Source organism: Lissotriton helveticus, chromosome 3_2, assembly GCF_964261635.1.
Source record: "Lissotriton helveticus chromosome 3_2, aLisHel1.1, whole genome shotgun sequence".
Lineage (NCBI taxonomy): Eukaryota > Metazoa > Chordata > Amphibia > Caudata > Salamandridae > Lissotriton > Lissotriton helveticus.
In genome coordinates, this window is record NC_136062.1 from 354,331,268 (window position 1) to 354,351,684 (window position 20,417).

The following is a 20,417-nucleotide window of genomic DNA, read 5'->3' on the forward strand; positions in this document are numbered from 1 at the left end:
TCACTCCTGTTGTCTATTTGATGTCTCTTGGAGCCCTGTGATAAAAGCCATCTGTGTTATTCATGGTTGCATATGAATATAATGGTAGTCTCACCTGCCTTCTTTTGCCTCCTCAGGTCTCAATAGATGGCAAGGAGCCACAGTATGTGGGAAATACCATACACAATCCAACCACAACATTTGCCTATCAGTGTAGGTCTCTGTAGACCCACAGTAACAGAGGGCAATCAGCCACGTGCTGCTGCCTCTGCACTTCGCACTCATCTTTTTAATGTCACTCAGAACCATTCAATAAATACCCTCCCTTTATTCATTGTTACCTGTTGGAAATTACCATAGTTTGCCTGGTACTGGCTGTAAAACTCTGTCCAATTTACCCTTGCTAACCAGGGGTAAAGTGAGCGTGCTCCCCCTTTCGACATGATGAAATTGATATATTCCTAATTGGCATATTTCACTAACCTATAAGTCTCTAGTATATGGGACGAGAATACTGCATGGACCTGGAAGATAAATGTCAGCAGTGGGTTGCAACACCTATCGTGCACTGCAGTGACAGTGAAAATATGTCTGCAGGCCTACTATTTTACCCTGGCTGTGCAGTATAATACTTCCAAGGCGACCTGTCAAAATAACCACTTTGACAGGTCTAAAACCTTTTTTTAAATATTAATAAGTCACCATTATGTTGTCATTACTGCCTATAAGCAAGTGCATGGTATTTGTCAGAGGCAAATGTTAGCTGACACTTCGGTAGTGCCCTTCCTTTTTCCCCCAGTCAGGCAGGCACTGATCCCAGTGTAAGAAGAGCTGCCCCTAAAACTGGTGTAGCATGACCACAGAGGAGCTGTTGTTCATGTCCAGGGCCACACCTGTGGGGTGGGCTCACAGGGTCTGCAAAAAGGGAGATGGGCTCCACCATCTTGGATTTAGGCATTGAGGGTATGATGGAATTGTTTTCAGTATGATATACCCAATGTGCTGCAATAGTGGGCAGTGTTGCCTCTGGGTACTAGTACTCTATTGTTTAGGAAGGGACCAGGAGTCACCCCCACCCACAGACTGGCATAAATGAGGCACATAGTACCATCCCCAGAGAAATGTATGCACCTGTGGAAGAACAGAAGTGGACTTGACCTGCCGTCAATGACTTGAGAAGAGTGTACCTCCTCTCCCTCTTGTGCCCAGGACAAAGAAGTGGACTCCAAGCACCTGTTCAAGCTACATGGATGCAACAAACTACAAGAGGCCTTCCTAGCTACTGCAAAGCTGACCAGTTCTTCTTGGACCTGCCCTGGATCCTGCTGCTAGCCTCTGCTGGAGTGAGTCTTGATCCCCAAGTGCTGTCCCTAAGGTCCTGGACCCATGGCTGGTGTCAAAGTGTAATCCTAATATATCCTGAAACCTGGACTTAGGAAAATTCTGGCTTCCCCAGAGCTCCTGGCGACTGAGACCAGCCTGCCAAGCCAACCAAACAGAGGTATGTTCTCTCTGGGCCAATGATTCAGACTGCTCTCACTCTGAAGATTTCTGCAAAAGCAAGTCCGATTCAGCAAGTATGTGGGCAAGTGGAGCCTACTTTGGCTACAGATGGCAGCCTTGCCTCAGCTGGATGAATCTGATATTTTAAAAAGTGACTAAGTCACTTCCCGGGGCAGAGTGTCAAAGTATGTTACCAGTGAGAGACCTTATCTGGGCGACAAATTCAAATTTCTCCTGCTCTAAGATTTCCCGCCAAAAGTAAACGGCTTCTCCAAGACCTCGTCCAATGTCTCTCCGACAACATGGAGCCCTCTTCAGCCTCAGCCTGTTGCCCGAGTGTTTTGGCTTCCATTCCAGAGACTAAGGGCCTTATTTAGAACTCAGTGGATGGAATACACCAACACAAACATGACGGATATCCCATCCTCTGTATTACGATTACCATAGAATATAATTGGATAAAAATACCGCGGATGGGATATTCGTCACGTTTGTGATGGAGTATTCCCCTCTGCCAAGATCAAAATCAGGCCCTAAGTCTGAAGGTAAACCAAGGGGGTCAAACACGATTTCTGTATCCAACCCGTGCTCCATCTCGGTCAGCCTAGGTACCAGTTAAGTGCAAGAAGTTGACCGTGGTTGGCGCTTAATGCTTCTTGACACTATTTTTATATTTAACCTTTAAAAAATCCTAACTCCTGAGGACTTTTTATGAGTTATTCCCTGATGAAAAAATACCACTGTCAGATCCACTGACCTGGATTTATTCGTATGTGATGCTGGAAAGGGTGGCAATATCCTCATTGTCCCTAAAAGGCCCATGAAGGAGCTGCACATGTTAGTACTGGACCTTAGCAGTGGGCACTCTATTCAATTTGATTTGGGGATGTGGGGCCACATGAATATTTCAGTCCTGCCATGAAGAAGCAGAAATTAAAATTAAAACACATGCACAGCCCCGCGAAATGCAACAAAAACAACTCGAGAATCACGATTTAGCACAGTGCAGATGCTGCAGTTCAGAACAAAAACGGGCGCCAATGAATACACTTCTGCAGCTAAATGGGAGCCAATCAGAGCCAACCTGGCCTACCCTGCGGCCTGACAACAATAATTCAAAGGTTAAAATCAGGCACTCATAACAGAGAAAAGATCAACCATGAACCACATGTCAAAAACCGAATGAATTGAATGTTACCACTCCTGAGCAGCCATTGCAGCTGCTATCAGCAATCTTTGCCAAAGTTCAGCACTATGTGGAAAGACAATCTGACAACTTGATACATGGTTAGCATGGTTTCTAAAATGACTTTGAATAGAGTGCTACCTTCCAGTGCACACAGAGAACTGACAATTTTAAAGGAGAAATGCAGGTTGTATCTTAAAACCACCTTTACACTTACAAAAAACAGATTCCTGATTTGTTAAATGTAAATAATAGTAAACTAAAATGATAATATGAACTTAAGAAATGCCCATTAATTCATTAATGGTACCACTATTGTAAAATGCTTTGGAATTTATGCTCTAAGCCGTGTTCTAAGTGAGTCCCTGTCGGGCACCGAAAGCCATTTTTGTTCACCTTCTCAATACCTGGCCCTCTCTGCTGCCAGCAGTCTTGTTTTGTGAGTGGGGTCTGCTCACACAAGGGTGTCTTGTGGTGAAAAGAATGGCAAGAGGACAGTTGGTATCCCAGGTGTCATCACCAGACGTGTCCTCTCCAATCTCTTTATGTATTTATTAGCATCTTTCTAAGCCACCTTCCTCTTGCAGGTCCATTCAGAGCAATGTTGGTGAACACAGATTGGAGTGACATGTCTACTTTTTTAAGATATGGCTCTAGATTTACTAAGGGTTTGGGCTGGCACTCCAGATACAATGCACAATTTGCGGTGAGCCCTTGAGCTTTTAAATTAGCAAGCTAGGTAAATAAATGTAGTTAAGAACAGCTTAGTTAACAAAAAAAATCAATTCAAAGATGGTAAACTTATGGTATTACTGAGATAACTCATAAATAACAGATGCAACAGGTGACTCCTCAGTAAGATTGTCACAATCTAGTGATGTTAGGTCATGTGCAAAGGAGGGCTGGTGAAGAGTCAACACTTACAAGATACAGAAGAAATGCCTTGGCTCAGCTGAAATGGGAATTTTTTCAAAGCTTCATCTAAAAACAAGCATTGGCATAGCCAATAGATCTCGCCTTTGGGGCTTTATAAGTGTTTAGACAGAGTATTGGCTTTCTTAAATTTTTTTATATGTGATGTAGAACAATGTGAATGTTGTGCAGCATGTTGACAATTTATAAGTTATGATAAAAAAAGTGTTATAACTATTTCTGTCACCTTATCTCTAACCGAAAAAACATTATATACAACTGACACATTGTACTAAAAACCAAAAGTAATACAAAAAATGTGTTCTAGTTTATTTGTTTATGTAATGCCGTCAATTTATCCTTGCTTGTTGTAATTAATTTATGTTATAGTTTTTCTTGTTAGGTGTGGGTTGTAAACAACGGGAGAGTGGATGTTGTGAAATAGTATTTTAACCCGTTGCATGCTGATGACGGAACCGCTCCGTCATCAGCTGCGGGTGCGCTGTGCTAATGACGGAGCGGTTCCGTCATGGCCCGCTCGCCGCTCATGCGCAGCGCGAATTCCGCGCCTGCGCTGAGCGTTCTATTGAGCGGGGCGGGCCATGACGGAACCGCTCCGTCACAAGCACAGCCCAACTGCGGCTGGTGACGGAGCGGTTCCGTCACCAGCATGCGGCCGCCGCGCGGCCGCCCCGCCCCCTTAGCACTGCGGCGGAATAGCCGCCGCAGTGAAGGGGTTAATTAGATAGAAGTATTGGAGAGTTATTTGTGGAGAATTAATTATTTATTTATTTATTGGGCTTATTGAGCGCGACAGCTACCCAGAAAGGGTTTCCCGGCGCTGGAAGATACTGAACCATGAGGGCAGAAAAAAGTTTCAGGACAGAGACTGGAGCAGGATTACTGGTTGAAAAGCCAGGTCTTAATGGCTTTATGGAAATGAATGTAGCGAGTTTCTAAACGAAGAGGTCAAATAGATGTCAAATTTTTATGCCAAACTGAAGTGGTGTGGAGTGATGCTGAGGGAGTTGTGAGTAGTGGCGGAGGTGATGCTCAGGTGATCTAGAATGATATTGAGGTGATGCTAAAGTGTTGGTGCGCTGGTTCAGAGGTGATGCTTATGTGATACTGAATTATACATAGGTGGTACTGAGTGATGCTGAGGTGGTATTGAGTGATGTTGTGGTGATGAGTTATGCCGATGTTGTGTAGCTGAACTGGTGCTTATGTGGTACCAAATGATGTTGTTTTTGTTCTGTGTTGAGGTGTTGCTCTATTGATGCTGCAGTGGTGCTGCGTTGGTTCTGAATTGCTGCTGGTGTGGGGCTGTGCAGGTGCTGAGCTGGTGTTGCACTGGTGGTGCTACACTGATGTGGCGGTTGTGCCATACCAATGCTGAGATGGTGCTGTGTTGATAATGAGGTGTTGCTGCAGTGCACCTGAGGTAGTGTTGTGCTGATGGTGACCTGTAGCTGGTGGTGGTGGTGCACTGATGAGGAGGTGTTACTGTGTTGATGCTAATATTGTTATCTGGTGATAAGGTGCTACGGTGGTGCCGAGTGATGCAGAGGTGCTGCTAAGTGATGCTGTGGTGGTGCTGAGTGATGCTGTGGTGGTGCTGAGTGATGCTGTGGTGGTAGTGAATAATACGTAGGTGGTGCTGAGTGATGTTGAGGTGGTACTTTGCTGGTGCTGTGTTTGTTTTTAAGTGGTGCTTAGTAATGTTAGTCTGGTGCTGTGCTGATGCTGAGGTGATGCTGCACTGGTGTTGATGTGGTGCTGTGTTAATGCTGAAATGGTGATGCATTAGGGATTATTTGCTGCTGAGGTGGTGCTGCTCTGGTTCTGAGTTGGTGTTGTGCTAATTCCGTGGTGGGGTCAGTTGGTACTGCATTGATGCTATGCTGATGCTGCACTGGTGCTGTACTGGTGGTGAATTGGTTTATGTTTGATACTGAGGTGGTGGTGTACCGGTGGAAGGTGGTGCTTGTTGGTGCTGAGTGATACTGATGTGCTGCCTAGTGATATTGAGGTGTTGTTGTGTGATGCTGTGGTTGTGCTGATTGATGGTGAGGTGGTGTTGAGTGATGGTGTGTTGAGTGATGCTGAGGTGGTGTTAAGTGAGGCTGGGGTGGTGCTGACTGATGCTGGGTGGTGCTAAGTGATGCTGAGGTGGTGCTGAGTGATGTTTTGGTGATATTTAGGTGATATTGCACTGGGGAAGTGTTTGTGCTGAGTGGTGGCTGAGGTGGTGTTGTGTTGATGCTGTGGTGGGTCTGTGCTGGTGCTGCGCAGAGATGTGAAAGGAAGTGTCGCACCACTGTGCAGAAAAAACTTGAATATTAAAACGTGCGGTACATTTTTAAGCTGTGCACTGTTCAGTGGGGGAAAGGCAGCAAGCACCACAGCTGTGCAATGTGCAATTAGGTGAAAGGAAGCATCCACCACAGTTGTGCACTGGGGTGAAAGGAGGCACACACCACATATGTGCACTGTGCAGTGTTGTGAAAGTAAGCACGCATCACTACTGTGCAGTGGGGTGAAAGTACGCACTCGCCACAGCTGTATACTGTGCAATGGGGGAAAGGAAGCACACACCACAGCTGCGCAGAGGTGTGAAAGTAAGCGCGCACCATAGTGCTGAAGAAACGTAAATGTTAAAATGTTCTGTCAATTTTTAAGCTGTGTACTGTGCAATGGGGGGAAAGGAAGCATGCACCACAGCTGTACACTGTGCAGAGATGTGAAAGGTAGCATGCACCACAGCTAAGCAGAGTCATTATTTATCAGCCGGTGCCAGCAAACACGCACAAAAATCAGGTGCTCATAATTAAGTGCCCATCTGACATCGGCTGAGATTAAGCCTCCAGCAAGGGCCTGCGTTACGCCCCTGGATCGAAAAGCAATGTGGGGAAAGGAAACACACACCATAGCTGTGCACTATGCACACACAGCTGCGCAGAAGTGTGAAAGGAAGTACGCACCACAGTGATGAAAAAACGCTAATGTTAAAATGGGCGGTCAATTTTTAAGATGGTACTGAAAAAGAAGCGACTATGTAGGCCAACTACAGAGTATAGCAATTGTCTTGACAATAGCATACTAATACAAAGATAATGGTGCAGGAAGAGAGTGCTGACATAGATGAAATGCGAGTTCTGGAAAAAGAAGCGCACACTCTTGTGTTGGTGGGGTCTGTCCCTTGGCTGGGGTGGAGGGGATGCGCCTTGTAAGGAAGGCTGCAAGGTCTTGAAATGAAAGTTGATCCACAACAGATGGCAGCTCGCTCCCGACAGCTAAACGCTGTTGAGGTAAACATTTTCAGAAAAGGTGGGACACGCACCCGCCTTTGGCCATTTGCGTGCTTTCATTTTTGAAAGCCACATGCAAAGGCCAATAGCATGTGTGTAAAATTGAACACCACATGCACGAGTTTGCAGAAAGTGTGAAGTGATTCCAAGAAGCCTTCTTTAGGCGCGACCTAATAATAAACTGAAGCAAAATAAGCTCTACCGTTCCTGTCCTCCAGGGGCGTTGTTGTAGTTGCAAAAAACAGACCAAATCAATTTGCACCACTTTCCCTGCTTATGTGGATGAAATAATCGGTATTGGCACCAAGTCAAAAGTGGCACAAACTGATTTTAATCTTTTGACTAGTTTACATACTAGAATGCAGAGAAAATATGTTTACACTCTACAAATCTGAATCGCTCTCCGATCTAGAGTAGCAATTTTGCAAAAAAAACTTTCTGTAATATGGACCTGGGCAAATAAGTTTTTGCCCAGTTTTGTACTACTGTATTAGCCAAGTACACTGATATTAGCACAATTCCAACGCTTGTTTAGTGTATGAGGCATCATGTGAGCCATATATTTTGTTCTTCCTATATCATCAACAGAAATGTGACTCCAACAATTCTAAAGTGCAGTGCATTATCAACCATTTTCTCACAAACCCTCCAGCCCAGCAGAATGAGGATGCTGCTATGTACTTTCTAAGCAGATACATCATAGAGTTGCTTGGACTTACCCAATAAAAGCCTGTCCTTATCCTTGCAGTCTGGGGTGTTCCAATGGTTTGTGCATGACGCCCATGGCAGCACAGACACGAAGGACGCAAAAAGGTAGAAGATGGTGTAGCTCATGATGATATTGTAGTAGATGGCAATTAGCACCGATATTATCAGCATGGCAATGCCACAGCCTGAGGGAGACAATAAACTGGCATTAAAGCTTGAGTCATCAGTGGCACCGTCTCAAAACATACAAAGGGCCTAATTTATGAAAAGTGTTGCATCGCTGGTTGAAAACAGAGATGCAACACTTTTCATTGCTCCCTCCTTGCAACACCTTGGAAGCGTCTTATGTACAGTATGGCGCTCCATGTCGCAAGCATTGTCCAGACGCATCAGGGATCCTGGCGTATCTGGTGGTGTAGTATTGATGCATTGCTGGAGTGTGTCGCAAAACAGATGCAACTCCAGCAACGTGCCATTACACATGGGAGAGTCCCATGTAAAAGGGCCTGCGTCAGTCACAGACATTAGGATTTGACGCACTGAACTCGTAGTAGTGGCTCAGTGAAATCTCATAGATTTAACTCTGCCATTTCTATGAGCCCTTTTTTTACAGGGGAACGCCGACCCTGCATACATTATTACTGACGCAGGTATACTGTAGTGTAGGGGTTTACAAAGTGATGCATCGGCCTAGATGCGTCACTTTGAAAATATGGCGTAGCTAGCCTGGTGCATTTTTTATGCTGCCGCAGCATCTAACATAGTGACGCAATGGCGGCATAAGCCCGTCATAAATAATTGGTGCACTGGTGTCCAACAGGACTCCTGCCTAGCCCATCATGCTTGTGAGTAGTTATTCCCTCATCTATTTCTCAACCTGCTTTTGGTGCTCTGACTCCAAGTCCAATCAATTGTTGACGAACCTGTCCCCTTCCAGGAGTCCACACCCTATGGGCATCTCTGTGTTGACTCCAAAGAGAGGATCTAGTCTTACATATTAGAACATTGGAATGTTGGGAGCTCCATTGATGACAATGGAGTGCTCTCTGCTTCTACGGGCCGGTAAAGACCCGCAGAGCAACATTCTAATGTTTTTCAAAGGCCTCTCAGAGCTCGAGAGGATTTAAATCCCCTCGAGCTTTGAGAAGCCTTTGTTTTTTGTTAAAACATTCTGCCCTCTAGTGGCAGAATGTTCTAATAGCTTTATAGCCTCATAGCTAATAGCCTACGGCTCGGACCTTTAATAGCCGGTATAGCCCGCTACGGCGGGCTATAAGGCTATATTAGATTCCTTGATGGTAGCTTTTGTTAGTTTCATTTTTGCTGACACAATAGTTCAATGGTACTAGATAACTCCATATCACAGAGGGCACAATAGCCGTTTCCTGATCTTTCCTTATACAAATAATTGTTTTCAAGTGTGTTAGTGTAAATGAAACAACTGTAGTGAACTAGGGCTGTAACTCACAGAGTTAGGTTGGAAAAATACAACACATGAATAGAGAGAGGACTGATTCCTGGATCTGTTACCTCTTTTAAAAAGACCTTTGGGGATGAATGTTCGCAGAAAAATGCCCAACGTATATCTTGTTTATTGTTCTTGCCAGTGTGTTGAAAAAGTGGCAACTTTCAGGGCCAGCTTTAGGGCAGTGCAACCTGTGCAGCCGCACTGGGTGCTGACCATTGGAGGGGGTGCTGACCTCGGGGGTGGGAGGCGCTTTGTTTAGTAATAACTTATGATTAGAGAGTTGAGGGGCACTTTTGCCTGGTGGTGGTGAAAGAATATGAGGAGGCGGTCATGGGTTGTGGGGGTGCCAGAAAGGATTGTCGCACCGGGCGCCACCTGCGCTACAGCCGGCTGTGGCAACAATCTTATGTGGGACACCTGGGTAATTTTCGGTTGAAGATCATGAAAACAGGACTAATCTTTGCTTTGTTATCACAGTCAAAGTGATACTGGCTCACTCTTGACAATGTGGGTCTGATCCAAAGTGAGCCAGGAATGGGTGAGGTGTTTACCGCATTCGTAAAAGGAGATACAGTGGAGGGGATATATTTACGCGGTGCATTAAATGCATTGCATTATAAGATTTCCTCTGGAAAATGAAGAATGTAAAGTGATATGCAGCATGTATCTTATGTATCAGAATGAACCTGTTGTTTTTCACCCAGAAATTATCTGCAGGTTTGCTGAGATGCGCAGTACTCGGAATTCCGCGTACTCCACACCGGTATCGGAATGTGTCGTGTAACTACCCTGAAATCCTCATCTGAAGTTTCAATGTCTGGACATCAATCTCTAGATAGACACCCTATAAATGTAGAAGTACAGTGCATTCTTTCTTCTAATAGCTGCCTTGTCCCACAGCTCAGACCTCCGAGCACAGAGCCTCTGTTCACATCTGTCAATAACCAGCATGGACTGCCCTGGGCTCAAAGACAAGCGTACATATAAAGCTGTGATTTGATGAATGCTGGCATCCGTCATGTATCTGACATGTCTCTGCCATGTCTCTGCCATATCTCTGCCAGGACTCTGCCAGGCCTCTGTCATGTCTCTGTCATGTGTATGTCATGTCTCTTCTATGTCTCTGCCACGTCTCTGTCATGTGTCTGTCATGTGTCTGTCATGTCTCTGCCATGTCTCTGCCAGGCCTCTGTCATGTGTCTGTCATGTATCTGCCATGTCTCTGCCATGCCTGTGGCATGCCTCTCTCATGTTTTAATTTGTTTAAAGAAGAGAAGACAGTTTAGCCGCCTGCACCAATCAAACATTGGCAAAGCTAATAGTGGTGGGTTTATTGTGGTAGCACAAACAGCATTACCATTTTAGAGTGAAACACACAGAATGATGCTAACAGAGGGTGCAGAGAAGGCTATAGTTTAAAAGAAGTGGTTACTTTTTGAATGCATGAATCTCTGTAATATGCTTTTTAGATCTGGCCTGGCAGTGCAGGAGCCAGCATGACTTATTGTTATCAAATCTTTAACAAATACAAGGAGTGTGCTTTGACTGCTTTCCACAAGAGAATGGTCTTCTCATTGTATACTATTGGCTCTTTGGTGTATCATTCCAACTCCTACAGAGTACTGGCCCTATAATGCATAAATGACTATTTTACAAGTTAATAGTGCCCAGAATTATCTCACATTAAATTCTTTAACTCACTGATTCACCGTATTCAGAAAACAATTCGTTTTTGCTTTGTGCATTGAAGTACATGTTCTAAAAGATTTTAATCAGGACTGAAAGGCAGACCAGTGGAAGAAGATCCACTGTCTCCAACTGCAGTAAAAGGCATCTGTGAATCACTGACTTCAATCCCTGCAGGGCGAACTCATGCTTTTATCATTCTAAGGCTGAAAAATTGGAAACCAATACAGTGACTCTGGCACTTACACTGATTCAAAGAAGTGCATGCTATGTTTCAGTATTTAGGGCTAGAAAAAAAACAAGTACTGTTATAATAATAATCACAATATTAATAATTATAATTACATTATTGATTATTATAGTGTTAATATACTAATAAGAAAATAATAGTATTTGTTTTTTTCTAGACCTTAATGCTTGAACATAACACCGCTTTGAATCAGTCCAAGTTATTATTATTACCAATAATAATGTTAGTAATAATAGCGACAAATAGATGTACTGTGGACACGGGCATAGGGGAGCAGAGGGTCAGTAAAAAGTGATCAACAACAGACGAAGTTCTGCTCACCTTGCAATGCAGGGATGGCTTTCCAAACCGAGATAGGCCCTTGGCTGGCAAACTGTCCAAGCGACACTTCCAGGAAAAAGATGGGGACCCCTGCAAGAGCCAGCATCGTCAGGTAAGGGATGAGGAACGCACCTGCAGAGAGAAAGGATCCGAACATGAACGAGGGTCCTGGAGCCCAAGGCGGATTAGAGCAGAGGTCTTCAAACTTTTTGATGCCGAGACCCCCTTGTAAAACCTTTTTAGGCGTAAGGACCCCCTTCCGACAAAAGTTTCTAGAAACTGGTACTCCTCATCATCAACTTTTGACAACCATAAATGCGCCTGTTAGACCTCATCACATCCCTCCATCATTCATCCACCCACACTTTCACACATCCATCCATCCACCCTTTCATCCTTCCATCCATCCATCCATCCTTCATCCATCCACCCTTTCATCCTTCCATCCATACATCCATCCTTTACCCATCCACCCTTCCTTCCATCTACCCATCATTCATCCACCCACCTTTTCACACATCCATCCATCATTCATCCATGCAACCTTTTATCCATTCATACATCCATCCACCCTTTCATCCTCCCATCCATACATCCATCCTTCATCCATCCACCCTTTCTTCCTCCCATCCATACATCCATCCTTCATCCATCCACCCTTTCATCCATACATCCATCCACCCACCCTTTCATCCATCCATCCACCCATCATTCATCCGCCCACCTTTTCACACATCCATCCATACACCCTTCATCCGTCCACCCTTTCATCCTTCCATCCATACATCTATCCTTCACCAATCTATCCTTCATCCATCCACCCTTTCATCCTTCCATCCATCCATCCAACATTCATCCATCCACCCTTTCATCCATCCATTCACCCATCATTCATCCACCCATCTTTTTACACATCCATCCATCCATCATTCATCCATCCACCCTTTCATCCATCCATCCTTCATCCGTCCACCCTTTCATCCTCCCATCCATACATCCACCCTTCATCCATCCACCCTTTCATCCTCCCATCCATGCATCCATCCTTGATCCATCCACCCTTTCATCCATACATCCATCCACCCACCCTTTCATCCATCCACCCATCATTCATCCCCCCACCTTTTCACACATCCATCCATGCATCATTCATCGATTCAACTTTTTATCCATCCTTACATCCATCCACCCTTTCATCCTTCCATCCATACATCCATCATTCATCCATCCACCCTTTCATCCATCCATTCACCCATCATTCATCCACCCATCTTTTTACACATCCATCCATCCATCATTCATCCATCCACCCTTTCATCCATCCATCCATCCTTCATCCATCCACCCTTTCATCCTCCCATCCATACATACATCCATCCTTCATCCATCCACCCTTCCATCCTCCCATCCATACATCCATCATCCATCCATCCACCCTTTCATCCATCCATTTACCCTTCATTCATCCACCCATCTTTTTACACATCCATCCATCCATCATTCATCCATCCACCCTTTCATCCAGCCATCCTTCATCCGTCCCCCCTTTAATTCTTCCATCCATACATCTATCCTTCATCAATCTATCCTTCATCCATCCACCCTTTCATCCTTCCATCCATACATCCATCATTCATTCATCCACCCTTTCATTCATCCATCCACTCATCATTCATCCACCCACCTTTTCACACATCCATCCATCCTTCAGCCTTTCATCCATCCATCCACTCATCATTCATCCACCCACCTTTTCACACATCCTTCCATCCTTCTGCCTTACATCCATCCATCCACCCATCATTCATCCACCCAACTTTTCTGTGCCTCTCTCATGGGGTGGGGGATCAGTATCTCTCTGCGTCGTCTTGCTTCTTCTTTCCCGCTCATGGGAGGGCATCTCTGTGCCTCCCTGCTGGGGGCGGGGGACGTGTCATGGGACCCACAGCTCCAGGTGTGCAAGATCCACTGAACTCAAAGGGCTACACTACAGCCTGCTCCCCCAGCCCTCCCCCCAGCTCGTGTATGTGAGCCCGGCTGAAACAGCTTCAGGGACACACACACAGTCACACTCAAGTACTTGAAAGGTCTTTAAAAGACCTTTTACTTGTTAATGAGGCGTTGATGTTTTTCACACCTCGGTGTGAATTAGGCCTTCACTGTGAGCACCCTCGATCAGCCCAATGCCAGGAACTGCACTCTGCAGTATCTGCGACCCCCTTCCCAGGACTCCACAACCCCCCTGGGGGTCGCGCCCCACAGATTGAAGACCGCTGAATTAGAGGCATATTTAGAATCTACACAGGAGGTGAAATAGTGCATCTTGTCGCTTTCAATATGTTGAGTGTGACTTCAAGTGTGATAGAGAACTCAGGGGTTGTATTACATACATTGCTTTTTGGCAGTAACTAACAGTGTAACCGCGAGATATTTTGTCGAAAACTTGCACCTGCACAGGTGTTGTTTATGTAAGTAGTTACACGGTGGTGTCTTGTATTGTTATGCAGATTTGTAGTGTACACTATTGTTGCAGGGATTCTGCACACAAACAGAACTATGCGCAGGATTATGAGACTTCGGTGTATAGGGGCTAAGCCTTCCTACCACCTAAGTGCTCACGAGCCCAGGACCGACTAGCTATAGTGTCTCACTCGCCTTCCTACTCACAAAGGGCGAAACCAATCATTAGACACCCCAGTACACAACACTCTCGGATCTCTCAGGAATCGCAGTAACCCACCTTTTCGCTCACACTCTCGTACTTGACCCCAATAAGATCTGACAGAGATACCAAAATAGTTTTAAATGTTTATGTTAACTAACATGCTCTAAAATACAGTATACGTGCCACAACAAGAATAAAGATGCATAACATCAATATTGTTAGCTTTGCAGTAAGGCCATATATCATGTAGGTAGAAGTCATTATACAAAGACTCTGGAGAAAGGTCTACAGTGCCTATGCTCCCTCCCCTTCGCAAGAAGAAGTATTATTATATAACAGAAGATCTCTGCGCTTTGTCAGCAGACCCCATACCTCAGGTCATAGTGCGTATCTCTACAGCACAGGTGCATGTGGCTCTTCTCCCTGGAAAGGTCCCTCTCCAAGTGTCTGTTTCCACAAGAGAATTGCCACCGATGCTATAGAGGTTTTATAAACCCCTCTTGCCTTTTTGCAACTTTTGATTTAAACCATGCATTAAATATCAAAGTTGTTGTCATTATTGTTATGGTTGCAGTTGTGTTTTTGAACCATATACATTTTGTTGTTGGCATGATTTTTTGTTATTATTTGATATTTTCCTGCTTGTGAACGTGCGTACTATTGGTGCTAGCGACAAATCTACTTTACGTGTTATTGTGTTTTTTTGTATTTATAAAATTGATGATAAGTATATTGATATTTATCACAGTTATATTTAACATCATAGTTTATGCTTTAGTATTACATATTTCATGTTGAATGTGTTATTTTTAACCGTATTTGCGAAATTAATAGTGGTTCAATTGTACAAAAATGTCCTCCGCAACCCCTTTCACGCATCTGTGGTGAGTTGGTATCCTTGCTGTAGTGAGGGAATGTTTGTAAAGATGCTGCAGCTAGGTGTAGTTTGTTAGCACTGCTAATGGGTGTGCATCTTGGTAGCACTGCTGCCTAAACATTGGAAAAGTAGCCCCTCTATCATAGAGCGCAACACTCTTAGGGGAAGTCAATGGCAAAGTCGGGCAAACATATCTGGTTGCTTAGTGCACTAAAGCGTCCACTGTAGGGACCTGTGTTTGACCTCATGGTCTCAGGTACAAATTCTGGCAGGTTCCTTCAGCCTTTCATCCTGAGATAGATAAAATGAGTACCATTGATTTGGGAAACAATAGACATCTGCTATTCAGAGTCAAGATGCTCACGTGTGAATATGCACTTTACAAATACACGTTATAATAATGTCAGTGGTGCACTTTGGGGAGGCTGCTCTGTGCAACAGGGGGAGCAAGAAAGCACCATAGAGAGATATGGCTCTCTCTTCCTCTTTCCCTTGTACCAGCGCTGATTACAGTTGCTGTGCGCCTCGCATACACCCTAGCGCCACAGCTCTAGGCTGTGTGTTTTAGTCTAGGACAGGTTTTGTAAAGGAAGGGTACCCTTCCTGAACAAAATACGATGCCCAGACACAATGCAAAGTTTTTCCCACTTTGTATGGGTGCTGAATAGTTCAGCAAGCATGCAAAGTCTGAAAATGAATGAAAAATTAAATCAGTTCTCCTTCTATGCACCTACTTGAAAAGGGCTCAGTTTTCTCATGCTAAACTCAATCTATTACATTTAGTAAATTGGGTTTAGCGTGAGACACCTTGGGTGTTTGCATGGGAACACCCATGCTCCACCCTTGGTGCGCCCCCATGGCAAAAAGTAATGCGAAGCAGCTTTGCATTACTTTTCCGTTATTTCTAGCGCTAAACAAATTTAGCACTGGAAAGTAAAGGGGAAAAAAAGGTTTTGCACTGATTTGTGTCACTTTGTTTTTAGTAGTGTTGCACGATTGGTGTCTCGGTTGTTATCACTTCCAGCGGCAGTCGCTAGTTGGAAGTAAGATGCATTGTGGGGTGGGGGTTTAAGAGTTTATAATCTCCACCAAAGGCCATCATTAACTGCTGTGGGCCTGACTTCTCCCGCTGCCCAATCATGAGGTGCCCTGGCCTTGACACCTCTCTACGCATAAGGAGGCATATTACCAAGGGCCTTATCGCTGCTTTAGCGGGAATTTTTCCTGCTAAAGCGGCGATAATTTTATCGCCCTATTACCTAGCTGTCGCTAACACCAGTTAGCGACAGCTGATAGGCGATAGCGGGCATTTAGGGGCCCAATTTGCATGTCAGTGATAATTATCGCTAATGGCATGCAAAGTGGGCGTGCCAAGATGTTAGCGACTGGAAACAGTTGCTAACATAGCTATCCCCTATTACCAACTTTTGGAAATAATTGCGCTAAGCGCGATTATCTCCAAAAGCTAACGCCTGCCCAGAGCAGTTCTTACCCATGTTATCCAATGGAAGGTGGATAACATGGCTAAGAGCATTGTCACGATAATGCATGAATATCGCTGATTTTACAGCGATATTCATGCATTTCCCACGATTTTTACCGCTTTTGAGATAAACCTTGATAATATTAAGGTATCTCAGCGGTAAAAATCGTCGGAGCGCGGCGATATTATTCTACCCGCTAACCAAGCTTAGCGATAATTATCGCTATAGCTTGGTAATATGCCCCAAGGTTCTATGCATTACAGGCAGAATGCTTTAAGGAGACCTATGTTACTGCTATTTTCATGTTTTGGTTCAGATTTCTGTAATTTACTAGCACTACTGCTTGGTGGTGTATTTGAGTGGAACTGCTACAGAGAAGTGTATTTCCTAGCCCGGGTGCAGAAACAATGATTTTGTAGCTCGGCTGAAGAGAGGAGTTGAAATGCTGCATAGATGTGTATTTTCATAACCTTATTTCAGAGAGGTGTATTTTTGCAGGAGCACTTCTGAGAGGTGTATTTTGGTTCCTTTGTTTCAGAAATGTGCAAATTTGTAGCACCACTGCTGAGAGGTGCATTTGGGTTCCCTTGTTTCGGATAGGTGTATTTTTGTAGCACCACTGCTGAAAATTGTATTTAGCTCCCTTATTTCAGAGAGGTGTATTTTTGTAGCACCACTGCATAGAGGTTCCCAGTGCTCTCTGTGGCAGTGCTAGCAAACTTCACCTCTATGCAGCAGTGCTAGTAAACTACACCTCTAAGCAGCTGTGATAGAGAACTCCACTTCTCTGTACCAGTGCTTTCAAATAACAACTCTCTATGCAGCAGTGCTAGCAAACTACACGTTTCTGCAGCAGTGCTAGTAAACTACACCTCTATGCAGCAGTGCTAGTAAACTACACCTCTCTGCGGCAGTTCTAGCAAACTACACCTCTTTGTGGCAGTGAAAGCAAACAACACATCTCTGCGGCAGTGCTAGCAAACTACACCTCGATGCGTAGTTGCAGGGGATGGGGGCTTTCCACAGTGTGGGTGCAAGATGTGAGAAGGGTTTTCTACCAAACCTGGAGGTACAATTTTTGAGTGTGGTTAGGAGATACTTGGTTCCTGATCACAGAGTTCTAATGGGCTAGTACCATTTGAGTTTTTTTATATAAGTGTCTAGGCCCATTTCCGGAAATGATTTTATAAACCAAGGTCTTGATCTTGAAATGTATTTGTTTCCTTATGGGAAGCCAGTGTGGGGCTCTCAGACTTGGGTTCGATGGAGATCGAGATGGTAGATTTAGGACAAGTCTGGCAGCAGTGTTTTGCCATACCTGTAGTTTAGTGAGAAGCCCTTTATTAATGGAGGCCATAAGAGCATTCCCATAATCGAGCCGACTGATTATTAGACCCTGCACAAGCGGTTTTCTTGATTCAAAAGGAATCCATTGGAAAATCTTACGTAAGCTCCGCAATAAACCGTAGCAGATACCTGATATCTGATTGACATGGTATCTGATGGACAATTTATTGTTAATTATCATTCCCAGGTTGCGAACTATATATTTGGAGTGAAGGACAGGGGCCAAGGTACTGAGGACACCAGTCTTTGGACCAGTATTCATTAGCGTTTCCGAAATGAATGATCTCTGTTTTGTTTGCGTTTAACTGAAGGTGATTAGTTTGCATCCAGGTACTGATATGGACCATGCAGTTATGGATCTGAGCTTGGTGTCGGATGAGGTCAGTGTTCAAGGTGAATAATATTTGTGTGTCGTCAGCATACGACACTGTGTCGAACCCGTAGGATCTGATCACCTTTGCAAGGGTGGCCACATAAAGATTAAAAAGAGTGGTGATGACGATAGATCCTTGGGGGACTCCTTTATCTACAATACGACTTTGAGAGATGAAGGTGCCAATTTGGACCCTCGAGATTCGATCTGTTAAGTGGCTCTTGGACCAGTTAAGGGCCTTCCCTCTGATCCCTTTCTCCCACAGTTGATGGATCAGTGTACTGTGAGAGATGGTATCAAACGCTGCTGACAGGTCAAGTAGGACAAGCATAGCTGACTGCCCATTGTTCTGGTCTAGTCTTATACTGTCAACTACCTACATCAGTGATGTTACAGTGCTGTGTGCAGCCCTGAACCCAGATTGTTTTCCTCCAGAAAGGTTGTAATTTGTTTATTAACAAAGGACTCTAAAAATATTCAGAAATACGGGAGGAGAGAAATTAGTGTCATTGGATAGCACAGGTGTAATTGGATAGCACTGTAGGAGAGAGGTGTAGCTTGGAAACACTGCTGCAGGAATGTGTAGTTCTCTAACACTACTGCAAAGAGGTGTAGTTTGCCAGCTCTGCTGCAGAGAGGTGTAGTATGCTAGCACTCCCGCAGAGGGGTGTAGTTTGTCAGCTCTACCGCAGAGAGGTGCAGTTTGCCAGCACTGCTGCAGAGAGGTGCAGTTTGCTAGCACTTTTGTAGAAAGGTGTGGTTTGCTATCACTGCCGCAGAGAGTTGTAGTTTGCTAGCACTGCTGCAGAGAGGTGTAGTTCTCTTACACTACTGCACAGCTTTCCAAACTATGTGGCGCGACACAGTACCACATGTAGGTGTGTCGCATCGGCAGAGTGGAGCTGCAGGGGCTCTTAAGGGGCAAGCAACAACAAAGCCCTATTAACATGCACAAGGTCTTTAACGACCTGTGAAGTGCTCGGGTGCGGCCGTGAGCGGGCCTGGGAAGTGTCTCATCCCGGGCTGCCACACACGAGGGGGGAGGAGGGGGAGAGAGGGGGGCTGAAGCCCTTTGAGGCCAAAGGGTGTTGCGCGCCTGTCTACATCCCATCACACACCCACTCGACAAAGGAAAACAAATGGACCAAATGGTGCCTTTTACAACAAGAATTGTTAGTGCAATTTTCAAATCTTCAAAAACAGCTTTCTTCAGTAGTAGAAATAATGTGTGTGTGCAGTGTGAAACTGCCAACACCCGGAAAACTTCGTGTTCGTTTTTAGCTCCTCTTGCATTCAGTTTTACCGCCTGCCTCTTTTGATAGATTATCTGCTTTATTTGATGAAAGCATGAAACGTTACTGATTTCACACTTTTCAGTAGTTAGCAGAGATGTCTATCAGATTAGCTCAATCTTGCTGGTTGAGAGACCAGAGACAGAGAACACTGCTGGAAGAGAATCTGTTCTCAGGCAGCTGTTATGTGTGTTCTTAACAAGCTAGTAAAATCTACCAATATAGAACATAAGATGGCTCCACTTTATCGATGAAACAACCGTCTCAGAAGTAAGGCAGATCATTCTGCAATTGACCGATTATTCAATATCATCACTGTGTCCTCAAATTATTAATCGACTATCATCTTGAAATATATTTAAGCACACGACTTTTGTTCCAAAATATCAGTTTGCCATGTTTAGTAAATTATTATCCTTAAAAAAATACCTTGTAATTTTTCTTAATTATACATCATTTTTTGTCGCCCTATAACAACTTTTCATTTTTAGTAAATTAATGTGTTTGTTTCCAAATATTTGTCCTTGAGTTTCTGAAAGTAACTTATGTTGTCCCCAATTATCAGCTCGACCACATAAACACTCTTGCAATGTCGGTAAATAAAGATATATGCTGTTCATACCAGACAGAGAGGGAGTGAGACCGAGAGGGAGGGAGGGAGACAGAGGGAGGGAGACAGTCGGAGGGAGAGGTAGGGAGACAGAGAGGGAGTGAGACAGAGAGGGAGTGAGACAGAGAGGGAGTGAGACAGAGAGGGAGGGAGGGAGAGAGACAGAGGGGGGAGACAGTCGGAGGGAGTGAGACAGAGAGGGAGTGAGACAGAGAGGGAGGGAGAGAGGGAGACAGAGGGGGGAGACAGAGGTGGGAGACAGTCGGAGGGAGAGGTAGGGAGACAGAGAGGGAGTGAGACAGAGAGGGAGTGAGACAGAGAGGGAGGGAGAGAGGGAGACAGAGGGGGGAGACAGTCGGAGGGAGTGAGACAGAGAGGGAGTGAGATAGAGAGTGAGGGAGGGAGACAGAGGGAGGGAGACAGTCGGAGGGAGAGGTAGGGAGAC

At 44.8% G+C, this 20,417-nt stretch overlaps 1 protein-coding gene across 1 annotated transcript in view; it reads right to left on the bottom strand.

Annotated features, from left to right (window-relative positions):
* Positions 1-20,417, bottom strand: part of SLC6A5 (solute carrier family 6 member 5) — a 289,164-nt gene that overhangs the window by 233,934 nt on the left and 34,813 nt on the right. The window contains exons 3-4 of the mRNA XM_078684550.1: positions 11,325-11,456; positions 7,611-7,784 (exon numbers count right to left, since the gene is read on the bottom strand). Coding sequence (XP_078540676.1) covers positions 7,611-7,784; positions 11,325-11,456 — 306 coding nt within the window. The remainder of the gene's footprint in view (positions 1-7,610; positions 7,785-11,324; positions 11,457-20,417) is intronic.